This window comes from Staurois parvus, unplaced genomic scaffold (genome assembly GCF_062004578.1).
Source record: "Staurois parvus isolate SC_StPar_1 unplaced genomic scaffold, SC_StPar_1.0 ptg000160l, whole genome shotgun sequence".
Classification (NCBI taxonomy): Eukaryota; Metazoa; Chordata; class Amphibia; order Anura; family Ranidae; genus Staurois; species Staurois parvus.
Genome location: NW_028317956.1, coordinates 1,389,972 through 1,405,512, shown reverse-complemented (window position 1 = coordinate 1,405,512; position 15,541 = coordinate 1,389,972). Strand labels below are relative to the sequence as shown.

At 44.5% G+C, this 15,541-nt stretch overlaps 1 protein-coding gene across 4 annotated transcripts in view; it reads left to right on the top strand.

The window, feature by feature from the left end:
• Positions 1–15,541, top strand: part of PUSL1 (pseudouridine synthase like 1) — a 118,241-nt gene that overhangs the window by 62,860 nt on the left and 39,840 nt on the right. For all 4 annotated transcript variants that reach the window (XM_089675957.1, XM_089675956.1, XM_089675955.1 and 1 more), the window contains one exon: positions 10,180–10,367. In XM_089675957.1, the coding sequence (XP_089532083.1) occupies positions 10,180–10,367 (188 nt within the window). The remainder of the gene's footprint in view (positions 1–10,179; positions 10,368–15,541) is intronic.

Here is a 15,541-nt window from a genome sequence, read left to right as displayed (position 1 = left end):
CCTGCTTCCTCCTCACAAAGGTTTGACAGCAGTTCTCTTTGCTCTTAGTGTTTCCTGTGAAAGCAGGAAATGAAGAGAGTGGGGGTGCAGCCGGGACAGCATTGGATTGGTGACTCGTCAGGTAAGTGTTTAGAGATGGGGGTGTGTAGATTATGTAGAAACCATTTAGGGTTTGGAACTACTTTAAAGTGGAACTAAACCTTCCTATTATTTACCGGTAAGGAAGCTGCCATCCTAAGCTGGGCATACACTGGTAGAATTTTGAAAGAAAATTTGTTCAAACATTCTTAGGAAAATTCTCAAAACATCCACAAGAAGAGTAACAAGATAGAAGCTGGCAATTACAGGCCAGTGAGCCTAACATCTGTTCTAGTCAAAGGAGGGTCTGATTCCCTTATATCAGGGGTAGGCAATCTTTCAAAGGTTGAGATCTATCTGGAAAAAGGTGGAGGAAAAAAAAGATAACCGTCAAGCCCCCAGTCAAAACACAGCATAGTGTCCTGTGCCCACCCCCACCTACAGTAGTGTCCCACATTTCCCTTCACATCATCCCTCCCACAGTTGTGCCTTCTGCCCTCCCCCACAGTAGTGTCTTCTGCACCTCTGCCCCCCATACAGTAGTGTCCTCTGCTTCCCCATAGCAGTATCCTGCCCCTCCCCCCCATACAGTAGTGTCCTCTGCCTCCCCATAGCAGTGTCCGGTCCCTCTTCACATCACCCCCCCAGTGTCCTCTGCCCCTCATGGCACTGTCTTCTGTCCCCTTTACCCTCCAACCGTAGTGTCCTCTCTCCCCTTTACACCCCCCCCACTGTAGTGTCCTCTTCACCCCCATAGCACTGTCCTCTGTCCCCTTCACCCCCCCATGCAGTGTCCTCTGTCCACTTCACACACCCCCTTCCCCACTGTAGTGTCCTTTGTTCCCTTTACACTAACCCCCCCCCATAATGTCCTCTGCCCCTCCACTCCACTGTAGTGTCCTCTGTCCCCCTCCCCAATGCAGTGTCCTCTGTCCCCCTCCCCCAATGCAGTGTCCCCGTCCCCCAGTGCAGGATCTTTTGTCACCCCCCCAAATGCAGTGGCCTCTGCCCTCCCCATGCAGTGTCCTCTGTGCCCCTCATGGCACTGTCTTCTGTCCCCTTTACCCCTCAACTGTAGTGTCCTCTCTCCCCTTTACACCCCCCCCCCACTGTAGTGTCCTCTGCACCCCCATAGCACTGTCCTCTGTCCCCTTCACCCCCCCCCCATGCAGTGTCCTCTGTCCAATTCACACCCCCGCCCCTTCCCCACTGTAGTGTCCTTTGTCCCCTTTACACTATCCCCCCCCCCATAATGTCCTCTGCCCCTCCACTCCACTGTAGTGTCCTCTGTCCCCCTCCCCAATGCAGTGTCCCCGTCCCCCAATGTAGTATCTTTTGTCATCCCCCCCCAAATGCAGTGGCCTCTGCCCCCCCCATGCAGTGTCCTCTGTCTCCCTCCACCAATGCAGTGTCCTCTGTCCCCTTCCCCCAATGCAGTGTCCTCTGTCCCCTCCACACCTCCCAGTGTCCTCTGTCCCCTCCACACTTCCCAGTGTCCTCTGTCCCCTCCACACCTCCCAGTGTCCTCTGTCCCCTCCACACCTCCCAGTGTCCTCTGTCCCCTCCACACCTCCCAGTGTCTTCTGTCCCCTCCACACCTCCCAGTGTCCTCTGTCCCCTCCACACCTCCCAGTGTCCTCTGTCCCCTCCACACCTCCCAGTGTCCTCTGTCCCCTCCACACCTCCCAGTGTCCTCTGTCCACCTCCCAGTGTCCTCTGTCCCCTCCACACCTCCCAGTGTCCTCTGTCCCCTCCACACCTCCCAGTGTCCTCTGTCCCCTCCACACCTCCCAGTGTCCTCTGTCCCCTCCACACCTCACTGTGTCTTCTGTCCCCTCCACACCTCCCAGTGTCCTCTGTCCCCTCCACACCTCCCAGTGTCCTCTGTCCCCTCCACACCTCCCAGTGTCCTCTGTCCCCTCCACACCTCCCAGTGTCCTCTGTCCCCTCCACACCTCCCAGTGTCCTCTGTCCCCTCCACACCTCCCAGTGTCCTCTGTCCCCTCCACACCTCACTGTGTCTTCTGTCCCCTCCACACCTCCCAGTGTCCTCTGTCCCCTCCACACCTCCCAGTGTCCTCTGTCCCCTCCACACCTCCCAGTGTCCTCTGTCCCCTTCACACCAGTGTGTATGTAGCACTCTTCTCCCGTACATTGGTGTACAGCAGAGCGGAGAGCAGGAAGAGTTACAGTACTGGATAAAGGGTGGAGGCGGGAGCTGCTGTATTTACCTGTTCATGTTAACAAGCAGGTGATAGGTTGCTAGGACTGCCTGCCAATCAATCACCTGCTGCTTAATGTGAAAAGTTAACTCCGGCAGCTCCCGCCCTTTTCAGTGAAGAGGAGAGCGGCGGAGGCTTGCCGGCCCCGCCTTATCTAGATCTTTAGTTAGACCTCATTTAGAACACTTTAGATCTTTAGTTAGACCTCAATCTAGATAGAATTAGTGCAGAAAAAAATGGTGAAATGACTGAGGGATGTAACCTATCAGGAGAGACTTAAGAACTTAATATGTACATCTGGAGGAAAGAATGGAAAAAGGTAGACATGACCGAAACCTTTAAATACATCAAGGGGGCAAATAAACTTCAGGAGGGCAGGATTTTCATTATGAAGTCAAGATTACCCAAACGGGGACATGACCTCAAAGTAGCAGGAGGAAAGTTCAAAACTAATCTTAGAAAGTATTATTTTACCAAAAGAGTAGTTGATACTTCGAATAGTAAGTGGATTCAGACATGCTTGGCTCAAATATAAATCGAAACTCGGATAAAAAAAAAAATGGGGCAGACTCGATGGACAACTTGGTCTTTTTTCTGCCACCATTATTCTTTGTTTCTAACATTGATGCCACTCATACAGTAGTTTAAGATTTTGTTTGCTTTTAGCATTCAATTTGCAATGAATGGACTTTACCAAGTGAAATCCACATACACTGTTATGAATTAATATATTCAAGAAAACATTTCCTTCCTGCTCACTTGAATTTTCTTGTCACTGCAATTAAAAACAACATCAATTTAACCCCAGTAATGAAAAACGGAAAAGGTTCAACAAACAAAATTCTACTAGTGTATACCCAGCTTTATCCTCTGTTTGATCTGCACTTGCCATGGTGCTGCACATGTGATCAGTTATGACATCAGCCATCTGATTGCTTATTTATTTCAGGTATTTATATAGCGCTGTTATTTTACGCAGCACTTTACATGTTTATTATACATTCATATCATTGCTTATGTTAGCTTTCAGGTTATCTAGTAACTCTAAGGCTGCATTCATGCCTGAGTGTCGTGTTTGACAGCGCGTTTTATGCATGACATCACTTGTTGCTGTGTGAGCATATGAACATAAATACGTTTATAAACACGCAATGAAACATATGTATTGCTCACTTTTGCATGCGCCAATGCTTTTCTATAGGACTTGAAAGGCTGCTATCTGCTCACTTTGAGCTACAAAAAAAGCTCCAGAACTTTTTTGAGCTTACATGTATTTGTGCTTTCAGTTGTGAACAAGCACCATAGAGGATAATTGATTTTTTATGTTTGATCGCTTTGTAGCTTCAATCTACAAAATGCTTAAGTGTGAATGAGGCCTGGCAGTTATCATTTAAGGCATGCCTTTAATGTAACTGTTTTGGAAAATAGTTAAATTGGAGGGTTTAGTTCTGCTCTACCTGTAATTCAATAGCTGGAGTTCGGCTTTAACAGATAGAGGACTGAAGGTAGCCACCCTAAGGGCCAATTCACACTGCATGCGGTGACAAAAAGGAATTGCACTGCAATGTCAGGCAGCACAGCCCATCGCGCTGAATGTTTTGTACACTTCAAATAAAGCTAGTACAAAATAAAACAAACGGGGGTTGCGGTGCGCTGAATCGCTCAGCATACTACCTTCTAGTCAGTTGGCAATACAGCGTGGCCAGGGCAATGAATGTCCAACTGTTCTGCGATTTCATGGATGACAAGTGTAATTTTGCCCTAAGAAAAGACGTGTGTTACTGACCAGATCACCAGTTCAAAATAAAGGAAAGAAACCTAGTCAAAGAAAACTGGCAACTACCACATCTATGGATTATTACTTTTAGTTTTAGATAAAATTTAACTGTAGTATACAGTGCCTTGAAAAAGTATTCATACCCCTTGAAAATTCCACATTTTGTCATGTTACAACCAAAAACGTAAATGAATTTTATTGGAATTTTATGTGATAGACCAACACAAAGTGGCACATACTGTAATTGTAAAGTGGAAAGAAAATGATAAAAGATTTTCAACATTTTTTTACAAATATCTGAAAAGTGTGGCGTGCATTTGTATTCTGTCCCCCGGAGTCAGTACTTTGTAGAACCACCTTTCACTGCAATTACAGCTGCAAGTCTTTTTGGGGATTTCTCTGCCAGCTTTGCACATCTAGACAGTTAGAGTTCTGCTGCCCCTTCTTTACAAAATAGCTCAAGCTCTGTCAGATTGGATGGAGAGCGTCTGTGAACAGCAATTTTCAAGTCTTGCCACAGATTCTCAATTGGATTTAGGTCTGGACTTTGACTGGGCCATTCTAACACATGAATATGCTTTGATCTAAACCATTCCATTGTAGCTCTGGCTGTATGTTTAGGGTTGTTCTGCTGGAAGGTGAACCTCCACCCCAGTCCCAAGTCTTTTGCAAACTAACAAGTTTTCTTCTAAGATTGCATTTTGTTTGGCTCCATCTATCTTCCCATCAACAATGACCAGCTTCCCTGTCCCTGCTGAAGAAAAGCATCCCCACAACATGATGCTGCTACCACCATGTTTCACGTTGGGGATGGTGTGTTCAGGGTGATGTGTAGTGTTAGTTTTCCGCCACACATAGCATTTTGATCTTAGGCCAAAAAGTTCAATTTTGGTCTCATCTGAACAGAGCACTTTCTTCCACATGTTTGCAATGTTCCCCACATGGCTTCTCTCAAACTGCAAACGGAACCTCTTATGGCTTTCTTTCAACAATGGCTTTCTTGCCACTCTTCCATAAAGGCCAGATTTGTGGAGTGCTCTAATAGTTGTCCTGTGGACAGTTTCTCCCACCTGAGTTGTGGGTCTCTGCAGCTGCTCCAGAGTTACCATGGGCCTCTTGGCTGCTTCTCTGATTAATTCTCTTCTTGCCTGGCCTATCAGTTTAGGTGGACGGCCATGCCTTGGTAGGTTTGCAGTTGTGTCATACTCTTTCCATTTTCGGATGATGGATTGAACAGTGCTCTGTGAGATGTTCAAAGCTTGGAATATTTTTTTTATAACCTAACCCTGCTTTAAACATCTCCACAATTTTATCCCTGACCTGTCTGGTGTGTTCCTTGGCCTTCATGATGCTGTTTGTTCACTAATGTCCTCTAACAATCCTCTGAGGAATTCACAGAACAGCTGTATTTATAGTGAGATTAAATTACACACAGGTGGACACTGTTTATTTGTAATTAGGTGACTCCTGAAGGCAATCGGTTCCACTAGATTTTAGTTAGGGGTATCAGAGTAAAGGTGGCTTAATACAAATGCATGCCACACTTTTCAGATATTTATATGTAAAAACTTTTGAAAGCCATTGATCATTTTCCTTCCACTTCACAATTATGTGCCGCTTTGTGTTCGTCTATGACATTAAATCCCAATAAAATACATTTATGTTTTGCAAGGCACTGTAGAAAAATGAAGTCCTCAGACTGGCTGTACTGTTTAAACCTTGCAACTGAGTTGACCGTAGTACAAATACTTTGTCAGGTAAAGCAAATTCCGTATATGTGTTTTAATGGTATAGTTAGCTGTTTGTATGCATAAAGAGTAACATTAAGTTGCTATAGGTGACAAGAAGATTTTATTTTCTTTTTGATCTTTGCGGCATGAGACCCCCTCCCCTCATCTAATGTGTTGGAACAGCAAAATGCAGACAGGGATTATCACTAGATACTCTCCCTGGCTGTTATAGAAGATCCGTAAGGCTATTTCCCGTCAAGTTGGCACGCACCCAGCACCACTTCATTCTGCGGCTCATGCCCCCTGCTGCTTGGATTAGGTGGCACGTGGCACTCACACACCAGATTTACAATATTTGTTCAGCTCTTTCATTGCTAGATGAATAACCACATACACTATGAGAAAGCCCTCATGTAAGCATCAGACTGCTTTTCTTTTAATTCTGTGCAGTGGTGTCTAGGGATTTGGGGCCCTGGGCACTAACTCTGTAGTAATTTAGACGTGCCAATGCTTCCAGATTGGACAGGAGACTCAGCACTTTGTAATTGAATCTTCTCCTGAGAGCTTTGACCTACCTCCCATTTTATCCTGAGTAGTTTGGTGGATGAAGTTACTGCTGCCCAGACATGGTCATTTCATTTTGGTACACATGCACAGTGAAAAGTTTCTCTCTTGTTACGCAATTCTACGGCATTCTTTATGGGTCTGTCACGTTTACTTGTGATGTCTATTCCAGATATACTGCTGCTAGAAACCTATGCTGAAAAGGAACTTCCCAGAAAACTGCATCCACTGCACCACCAATGAAACTACAGGCGTACCTCGGTTTACGAACGCCTCTGTTAACGTAATTTTCGGTTTACGAATGAAAATCCATGGAAAATAATGCTTCGGTTTATCATTTTTTTTCGCAGTATGAAGCAAGTTTCCCCAGAATGCATTGCGCCTTGGAGATTTATAGCGACAGCCCCGTGCCTTTAAAGTGCATTTTATAAAGTGTTTTGAACAGATAAAACTTTTTTTTTTTTTCTGACCTCCGGAACGTATTTATTGGTTTTCAATACATTTACAAAATTTTTTCGCAATACGAAGCAAGTTTCTCCAGGATGAATTGCGCCTGGGAGGTTTATAGCGCCGCCCCATGTATGCTGGAGTCTGTGGGTAGCAGGTAGCGTCTAGTGTGGAGGTGTTGGAGCGGTTTTTGCATCGAATTTTGGAGCCATTCTGGATATATTTTAATCATGTCCCTGTACAGTATTTATTCCTTTAAAGTGCACTTTATGAAGAGTTTTGAACAGATAAGACTTTTTTTTTACTTTTTTCTGACCTCCGGAACAGATTAATTGGTTTTTAGTGCATTCCTATGGGAATCCACGTTTTCGGTTTATTAATTTTTTGCAATGCGAAACGTCCCGCAGAGCACATTAAATTCGTAAATCGAGGTACGCCTGTAGTAACATTCTCTAGTAACCCTGCAGCACTCTCTTGTAATACATGTAGATGCAATAATATATACTGAGACATTTTATTAATCTGCAAAACTCCACACTCCTTAGAGTAGAACTATGGCTTGAAGTTTGTGCATTTTTTCTACAGCTGTAATCACATAACTTACATGTAATGAACTATGTCCCATGTCCTGCAGGCTGATGGTTCCTGTAGAAATCTTCTCAAAAATGACTGTCTCCAATCAGTAGCTTTGGGTCTATCATAGAAGTACATTGCGACGAAGGTCCCAATGGGCATTCACCCAATTCTGTCCGCTCCTTCATTCATAAAATCTCTTGCATTGTTTTCACTGAATGCATCACATTTTCTGAATGAGGGAGAGGATCCTATCATTCATTCTCCTCAAGACCCTCTTCAGTGTACTTCAGTGTTAGATATGAAACTAGTAACCTTTGCAGCACAGAAGATTCAGCACTGTGAAGAGAACTAGACATTAGTGGAGAGATTTCTATAGGAACCAATCGGCTTGCAGGATGTGGTACATACTTCATGACAGGTAGGTTATGTGACTGCAGCTGTACAAAAAGAAAAAAAAGTTACAGTAGTTGTAAAGCCTAGACATTTTTTTTTTACCTTAAGTAAGTATAAACCTGTTTATTATTAAAAAAAATGTTAGACTTAACAATCACTTTAAACTTCAGCATTACCTAAAAGTGCATGTACGCTGATAATTTTTTCTTAGCTCCCTTGCAAAGTCCCACAAGTACCTGCTGAGCCTGCCAGTCCACCTAATGCAGCTTCCTGTGATGGCGTGGCAACAATGTTGCACTGCTATTGAATTCAGAGCATAGTTGCCACTTTCGGGTAACTTGAGCCTGCTTGCACTACAGTGCAGTGGGTTGAAAAAATGTATGGGGTGTGGCTATCAGTATTGTCACTACTGATTCACAAGTCTGTAGTTGTCAAGAAGCACTTGGCTACACCTAATCTTGCCCCCTAATATCTGGATGAGCAGTACTGCCTCTATTGCTGAAACCTTCCCTCTGTGAGGTGCAGTGTCTGGGTTGTGGAGCATGTGAGACACAAATGAAAAAGATTTTGCTCCACCAGGAAAAGCAAAAAACCTTTTTGGTTACTTTAAAGTGTTACTAAACCCAGGACCCTGCATTCACAGTACACGGAAGTAAACATAAACTGCTAAATACCTTTTCTCATCAGCAGTTAGATCAGTCTTGTGACTTATGTCAGTGTTCAGCAGAGCACTGGTTAAAGCTTGTAGGAGGAGTTTTTTTTTTCTGCTCTAGGAGCATACAAAACCCCTGACCTCTGTCTGGATAGTGCTGATTGGCCCTATGCTGATCACATGCACTCTCCCAAGAAAAATAAAACCTTTCTATCAATCACTAAACTGAGCATGTGCTTGTGGCTATGGGTTCAGTCTGTCTTATTAGGAGAGAAGACATGGACATTTGAACAAGAGCAGGGGCAGAGAAAACATCAAATGGCCTTTTTACACAATGCACAGGATTAACCCCTTAGGTTCCACAGTGAGTATAACAAGCATGCCTTACTGCATATATAGACTGATTATACTGTTGTTGGTTTAGTAACACTTTAAGAGGCTTCTGCGTCACATAGTACCTGGATATGGTACTTGTTTAGTTCGTCATACATGAGTGTTTAGTTGTGTTTTAAAGGAACTCAAAAGCAAAACAATCGTATTATACATGGTGTATTTATAGCCCTGTCTTTTCTTTTTCTAATCCAACTAAAAAAGGGTTAGAACTCCTTTCAGTTAATTTTTTGCTGTCTGTACCACTGGGAAGATTTCCCTTTTCCCTTTCACGCCCTGACCTGGAGATGCAACAGAAAGAGGGGAGAAAATCTATACAGGGTTAATCTCTTCATGCCAGCCGCACACAAATGTGCGGCATCCCAGCGTCTGGGCCTAGACGCCAAGCGGCCGCACATTTACGTTCTATTAAAAAAGGACATATGTGCCGAGAGCGCGTGCCCTGCGTGCTCCCAGCCCACGTGTCCAGTACTCATGGAAAGGTCCCGATCTCTTCTTTCGATCGGGACCATTCCCGATCATGTGACCGCCGTGATGGCGCGTCACATGACCCTAGACCCAGCCTCCTGGCTTCTGGAACCCTTAAAGGGCCTGGAGGCGCTGGCGTGAAGAAGGGGTTAAGGGAATTACTCTCTTAGACAGTTATTCCCATTGGAAAACTTAACCTCAGCTCTTGGTTTGTGCAATTTTGTATTTCCAATTACTCTGGCCTAAATGGAGAGCTTGACTTAACGGTACAGATTGGGCTAAACATAATTCTTATAAAAGAAAGGCAATACAAAAGAGGAAGGGTCCTTGCACACGTGGTTCTGTTTTTTTTTTTTTCAGTTCAGTCACGTTTTTTTCAAAGAAAGTTGAGTTTACATCTGTTTTCATCCATTTTTTCATACGTTGTTTCATCCGTTTTCATTGGTTTACATCCGGTTTACATCTGTTTAGATCCGTTTACATCCATTTTTAATCTGTTTATGTCCATTTTCTTACATTTACATCCATTTTTGGTCCATTTACATCCGTTGACATCCGTTTTTCGTCCGTTCCGGGTTTTTTTGCGGAAGAAAAAGAGCTTTCTTCCGTTCAAAAAAAATGGATATTGACAGATGCGGACATTAACGGATGTAAAAAGATGTTCATCCGTTTACATCCGCAAAGTCCATAGAAATACATGGGGGTTCGTATTTCATGCGTAAACAGACAGATGAACAACGGACATACGGAACGCCCGTGTGAAAGAGGCCGAAGACAGTAATTAATCTTAGCCCATTTCAAAATAAGTCAGGCAGTTACTTGTCTTTGTGTAGCAGATACATTGGTTTAATGTTCTTTAATGTGTACCATTCTTGTCTATAGATGTCATTACAGAAGCTGAGAATTGTTGGCACCCCCACAATTTACATCTCCAGCCGTACAGACACTGGGGTCCATGCACTCTGCAATTCTGCTCATGTGGACATCGAGAGACCACCAGGAAAACATCCATTCTCAGAAGATGTTCTGGTGAAGGCTTTAAACTTCCATCTAACGCCAAAGTGCATAAGGTGAGGCAGTCAATGCAAGCCAGGAACACAAGAAAATTCCATCTCTGCAAATTAGAGCTTGTTCATGTCACTAGATCACCTATTACAACTGCATGGGTAGATTTATATGTAACTTGTGGTGTCTTGCAGCACAGTATGGGGGGTGGGGTGTTGTGGCTTTGTCCAAAACATGGTGATTGTAGGATATTGTAATATATACTGTATATGTATATATATATATATATATAAAAACAAAAGTATATATCCCAGCGCCAAAAAAAGAAAAAACTATATGATTATGCAGCTGTGCACCAGTGAAAAAACACCAATAATAAACAACAAAAAAACAGCGCAAAATCTAAAATTAAAATAACACAAATAGATAAACACTAAATTTATAATAAGTGTCCGTGAAAAAAAAAAAAAAAGTATATACGTCCTTATTCCCATCAAAACCAAAAAAAATCAATCAAAAATCTTCCAAATGTGCTTCCACCTATCCACCACGTGAGAAATAATGTTGACCGCACTCACCAGATGGAGGTGAGTAGTGAGCCTTATAGGATATAAGGGATCCTATAACCCCTCCAAAGGAACTCAAATCTCCTTCTTCACCCTGCTATGGTATAGCCCTCGTCTCCACTCTCTTTCTCCATGGATTCCTCAATGGTGTGCAGAGAAAAAAACTACTTAGTGTAATACTGCCACTCCATATAAAATATAAAGATAGAATAAGGCCACTCACATGTTTAAATAAAATTAAAAGCCTTGTTTAATAGCCTCAATGGCTTCAAGATAACACATTTTCAGAATGTAGATATAGGGATCTCACGCTTCTATAGTCACTGCAGAGGATGAACAGCCTTCCACCTCCATCTGGTGAGTGCGGTCAACATTATTTCTCACGTGGTGGATAGGTGGAAGCACATTTGGAAGATTTTTTTTGGTTTTGATGGGAATAAGGACTTTATATATATATATATATATATATATATATATATATATATATATTTTTTTTTTTTTTTTTCACGGACACTTATTATAAATTTAGTGTTTAAATATTTTTGTTATTGTAATTTTAGATTTTGCGCTGTTTTTTTGTTGTTTTGTGTATATATATATATATATATATATATATATATATATATATTGTGGGACCTCGCTTCAAGTGGTAGAGCTTCTTCAAAGCACACGGCAACTCGCTTATTTTTTAAGGGCCTGTTTGCCCACTTTTATTTAAATGTCAGTTCAATAACATAAAGGTTTCCCACGCAGGGGTATCCACCATCACACGAATTCAAATGAACAGTATTCAGCCTCCTGGCTTGTACGCAGTTTTAAGTCTGCCTCCTGCAGACTCTTCCCAAAGTATGGCACTAGCACACAGCTAGTCCGGCTTCCACCTCTCCTAGGTGTAGCCCACCTGACTCCACGGCAGAGACCTCCCGTCTGCCTGGGTGGAGTCCTCCTAACTGCCGGGGTGGAGCCCAGAATCATGGCCTGGCTTCCCCTAAAAGGCCTGCACACACCTGTGCAATCAGCACGCTGGCTGCTCCCAAAATATGGGCCCAGGATTGGAGATTTCATCCCTCCCAAATCTCTAAGAAATCTCCAGGCTACAGGTCCCAAAACAGGCTTTACCAACCAAAGAGGAAACTGATAAACCAGTTTCCTCTGCATTAGGAGATCTGCCTGGAGCCCCTCAACCTGTAAGGTTGAGAATCCTGGGTCTCCATCGTGCTTTCCACCGTGGCAGGATACCGCACTGCCACATATCCCCCCCTTTGTTTTGATCCCGTAGGGGGCAGAACACACAAGTCCAAACTCTTTACTTTGGCACCTCTGTGCCAGCTTTCACCTATATGAGCCCCTTCCTGACTGACATCACTTTCAAAGGGAAACTTTCCTTCCTGTCTTACGAGGCAACTTTCCCTGTGTTCTCCTACTACACGGACTAGGGCTTTAAAAAGACACTGCGCCTTTTTACGGGTTCGCTTCCAAAAGCGTTGCCTTTCTATTTTCCTTGGGGCCACCCAAGTCACCTTCCCATTAAGGAATTTCCAAAACTTGGGACCTTTCTGAGGATGAGGTTGACGCCTGAGTTTTAGGTGTCGGATAACATTAAAGCTACGCTGCACTCTCAACTGCCGGTTTCCCTTTACCTTTGAAGGGGTCACGCTTTTAAACACAAAAAGTGTGGGCTCTTTTATTGGGGTTCCCTTAGTCCCTCTCTGCATTCTATGTACATGCATCCTTTTACTGACAAAACCTAGCTCGGTTGGTTTCCCCCCGTAGACTGCATGCTTCCTTTTGTCTCTGACATTCTCAGATGACAGCAATGTCCTACTCTCCTTCTGAAGGACAGACCGATTGTCTTGCTCTTCAGATGTTTTTATGTCAGGGGACCTCTTTAAATTATCCACTTCCTTAAAGTTTTCCCTCTGGGCAGATAAGCTATTTAAAGTTTCTCTTCCCAGAGTACCCTCCTGAACCTGTAGGGGGCCTAATTCAGCTGCAGCTTTTAGTTCAGCTGTGTCTAGCACATCATTACCCACCACATCACATGTTTCAGGGTTATCCGCATGCATGTCCTCATGACCTTCAGGTGCATCATTAGGCTTATGGTCACCCACAGAAACTAACTGATCTACATTTACCAGTGCCTCGCACTTTTCCAAATCATCATATTTACCATTTACCAATGCATCGCACTTTTCCTCATGGTCAGAAACATCCACACCTTTGTCAGAACTCATTTCAATGTTTGGCAGGGCAGTGTCTGGAAACCAAGTGCACAGCGGGGAGTGGTTGTCTCCCATGGCAACATCGCTATCCACCAGCTCCACTGGCACATGAACCTCTTCCAGCAACTGTCCTGACACCTGACCATCATAACATAATTCTACATTTGGTTTACTGACCCCAATCACTTGACGTGTGCCATCTGACACTTCCACCAACACGGGCTCATTTGGGATCACACTATTCATTCCCACACCACTGGATCCTTTGTGGTTTGTGGGCACGATCTCTTCTATGTGCTCAATCTCACTTGGCCCGTCCATATTGGGAGGAAGATCATCTGCAGCAACAGCAAGTGTGCCCTTGTCTATAAGCCGCTCTGCAGTCCCTCCATTTAGCACAGCAGAAGTCGTGTCCACTCCACTGTTGGAAACAGAGGTCCCTTTCAACAAAGCCAACAGGTTTTCAGCCCATCTGTCCCAGTCTACTTTCTCTGCGCTCCAATCAGAGGTACTACGCAGTACCGCACCAACTGCCGGAGGAGACACAGGACAGAGTGGCTCAGCAGACACATCACATATATCACTTTTGTTCAACCAAAACTGTGGCACTAAATTTTTAACCTCAACAGGTTGCAATACCACACCTTCACCACCGTACTCTGATGGCGCTTCATTCACCTCAGGAACACTTCCATACATATTGTCAGTACTGACAGACTCAGTTAACCCATTATCACCATGAGCATTTTCAAAGATTTCAGTTTTAGCATTTAAATCATCATTTGTGTCAAGTACTCTCTTGTCCAGAGCAGCAACATAGTTGTCCCAGGCAACCTCTGGCTCCAACACACAGAGCTCCCAGGAAGTTTCCATGGACACCTTTGCAGCCTTGGATACTGTTGCCAAGGGCAACAACATATCTTCAATCATATTCACATCAACACTGTTATCCTTAGTGAGCTGTGCTAGCCCATCACCAACCATAACCTTACATTTACCAACAGTAACACTTTTGTTGGCATGACCATCAGCATTCTCATTACCTATAGACATGACTGCAGCTCCATAGCTGACCTGGGAAATCCTCTGCTCCGTCACTGCGGGCTCCTGGGAGGTTTCCCTGGGCATCTCTGCAGCACCTATCACTAGGGAACACGGTGCCATGGCAGTTTTGGTCACCCCTAGGTTACCATCCCCAGCCTTCTGCTGGATTATAGCAGGCACCTGCAGAGTCCCCATGTCCTTTTCCATATTTAGTCCTGCTAATCGTTGGGCTGTTCCCTGTGCCTCCCCACTACTCAGGGTAGCACACAGCAGCCAGTCCATGTCCATCTGTATTGTGGAACTCCCTGAAGGACACACCCTCACTTCCTTGGACTCAGTCCCACAAACAGTCTTACCATTTCCTGAAGCAGGTGTCATAGCCTTCACTTGAGTGCGTAGTCTCTCCTCTGCTTGGCTTTGGCCACCCAGTTCATCCATGCAGCTATAGGATGATACCGTGGCAGGCACTTCTGACTCCTTGGCACCCCCTGCAGGCACAACAGGTACTTTTTCACTGTTGCCAGAGGTGGCTGCCAACATTTTTAAAAAGGAATCTGGGCTTGCAGATGAAGACTTTTGCTCAGTAGCACCCTCATCAGTGGTATTCCATAATCTGGGGCAGAAAAAGATACCATGCCCAAACTGACCACATTCCAGGCAGGGTATGGTTCCACCGATAACCTTCTTGGGATACGGAACGACATCTCCCTTGTAGCCCCTTCTCCTGGTTGCCAGGCTTTCTCCTGTTGCTATGGGAGATGGCACTCTCCCAGCTGAACTTTGTGGGTTCCTCCAGATGCGCTGAACTCTCATTTCTGCGTTGTCACAATCCTCTGCAGACGACACTCCTCTTACAGGGTCCGCAGGCCTGAAGTCACATGTGTTGCTATGGGCAACCACATTCTTCTCAAACTTGTGGTCAGGCTGTCGCTCCTTCCTTGCACTCAGAGCCGGCTTGCCTAACACAGATGCAGTCCTTTGCTTTGATATGCAACTTTGCAATGGAGGCTGAGACAAAGGGCATTTAGAGACAGTGTTCCCCCACTCCCTGCACCGCAAGCATCGCTCTTGCCAGCGTGTCTTGTCCAGGCTCCCCACATTGCAGCCTTTTTCCAGCTTAGGACTCTGCACATTCATAGCTGGTCTCCTTTCACCAGTGTTGCCAGCAGCAACAACATGCACTTCCCACTTTGGCAAACTTTGTTCATCCATGTATGGGGCTCGTTCTGGTGATAACAACTCCTCCAGCCATAGGGCTCTGTCTCTCATTTCCGCAAATCTTTCTTCTTTTCTTTGCTTTGACCACCCCATCTTCACAGTCACTTCACAACACTTTTGCACAGTCCAGCATCAAGAAATGAAGCACTGTCTCTTTAAGGCAGGTTCTCCTCACCTGCACACACACCA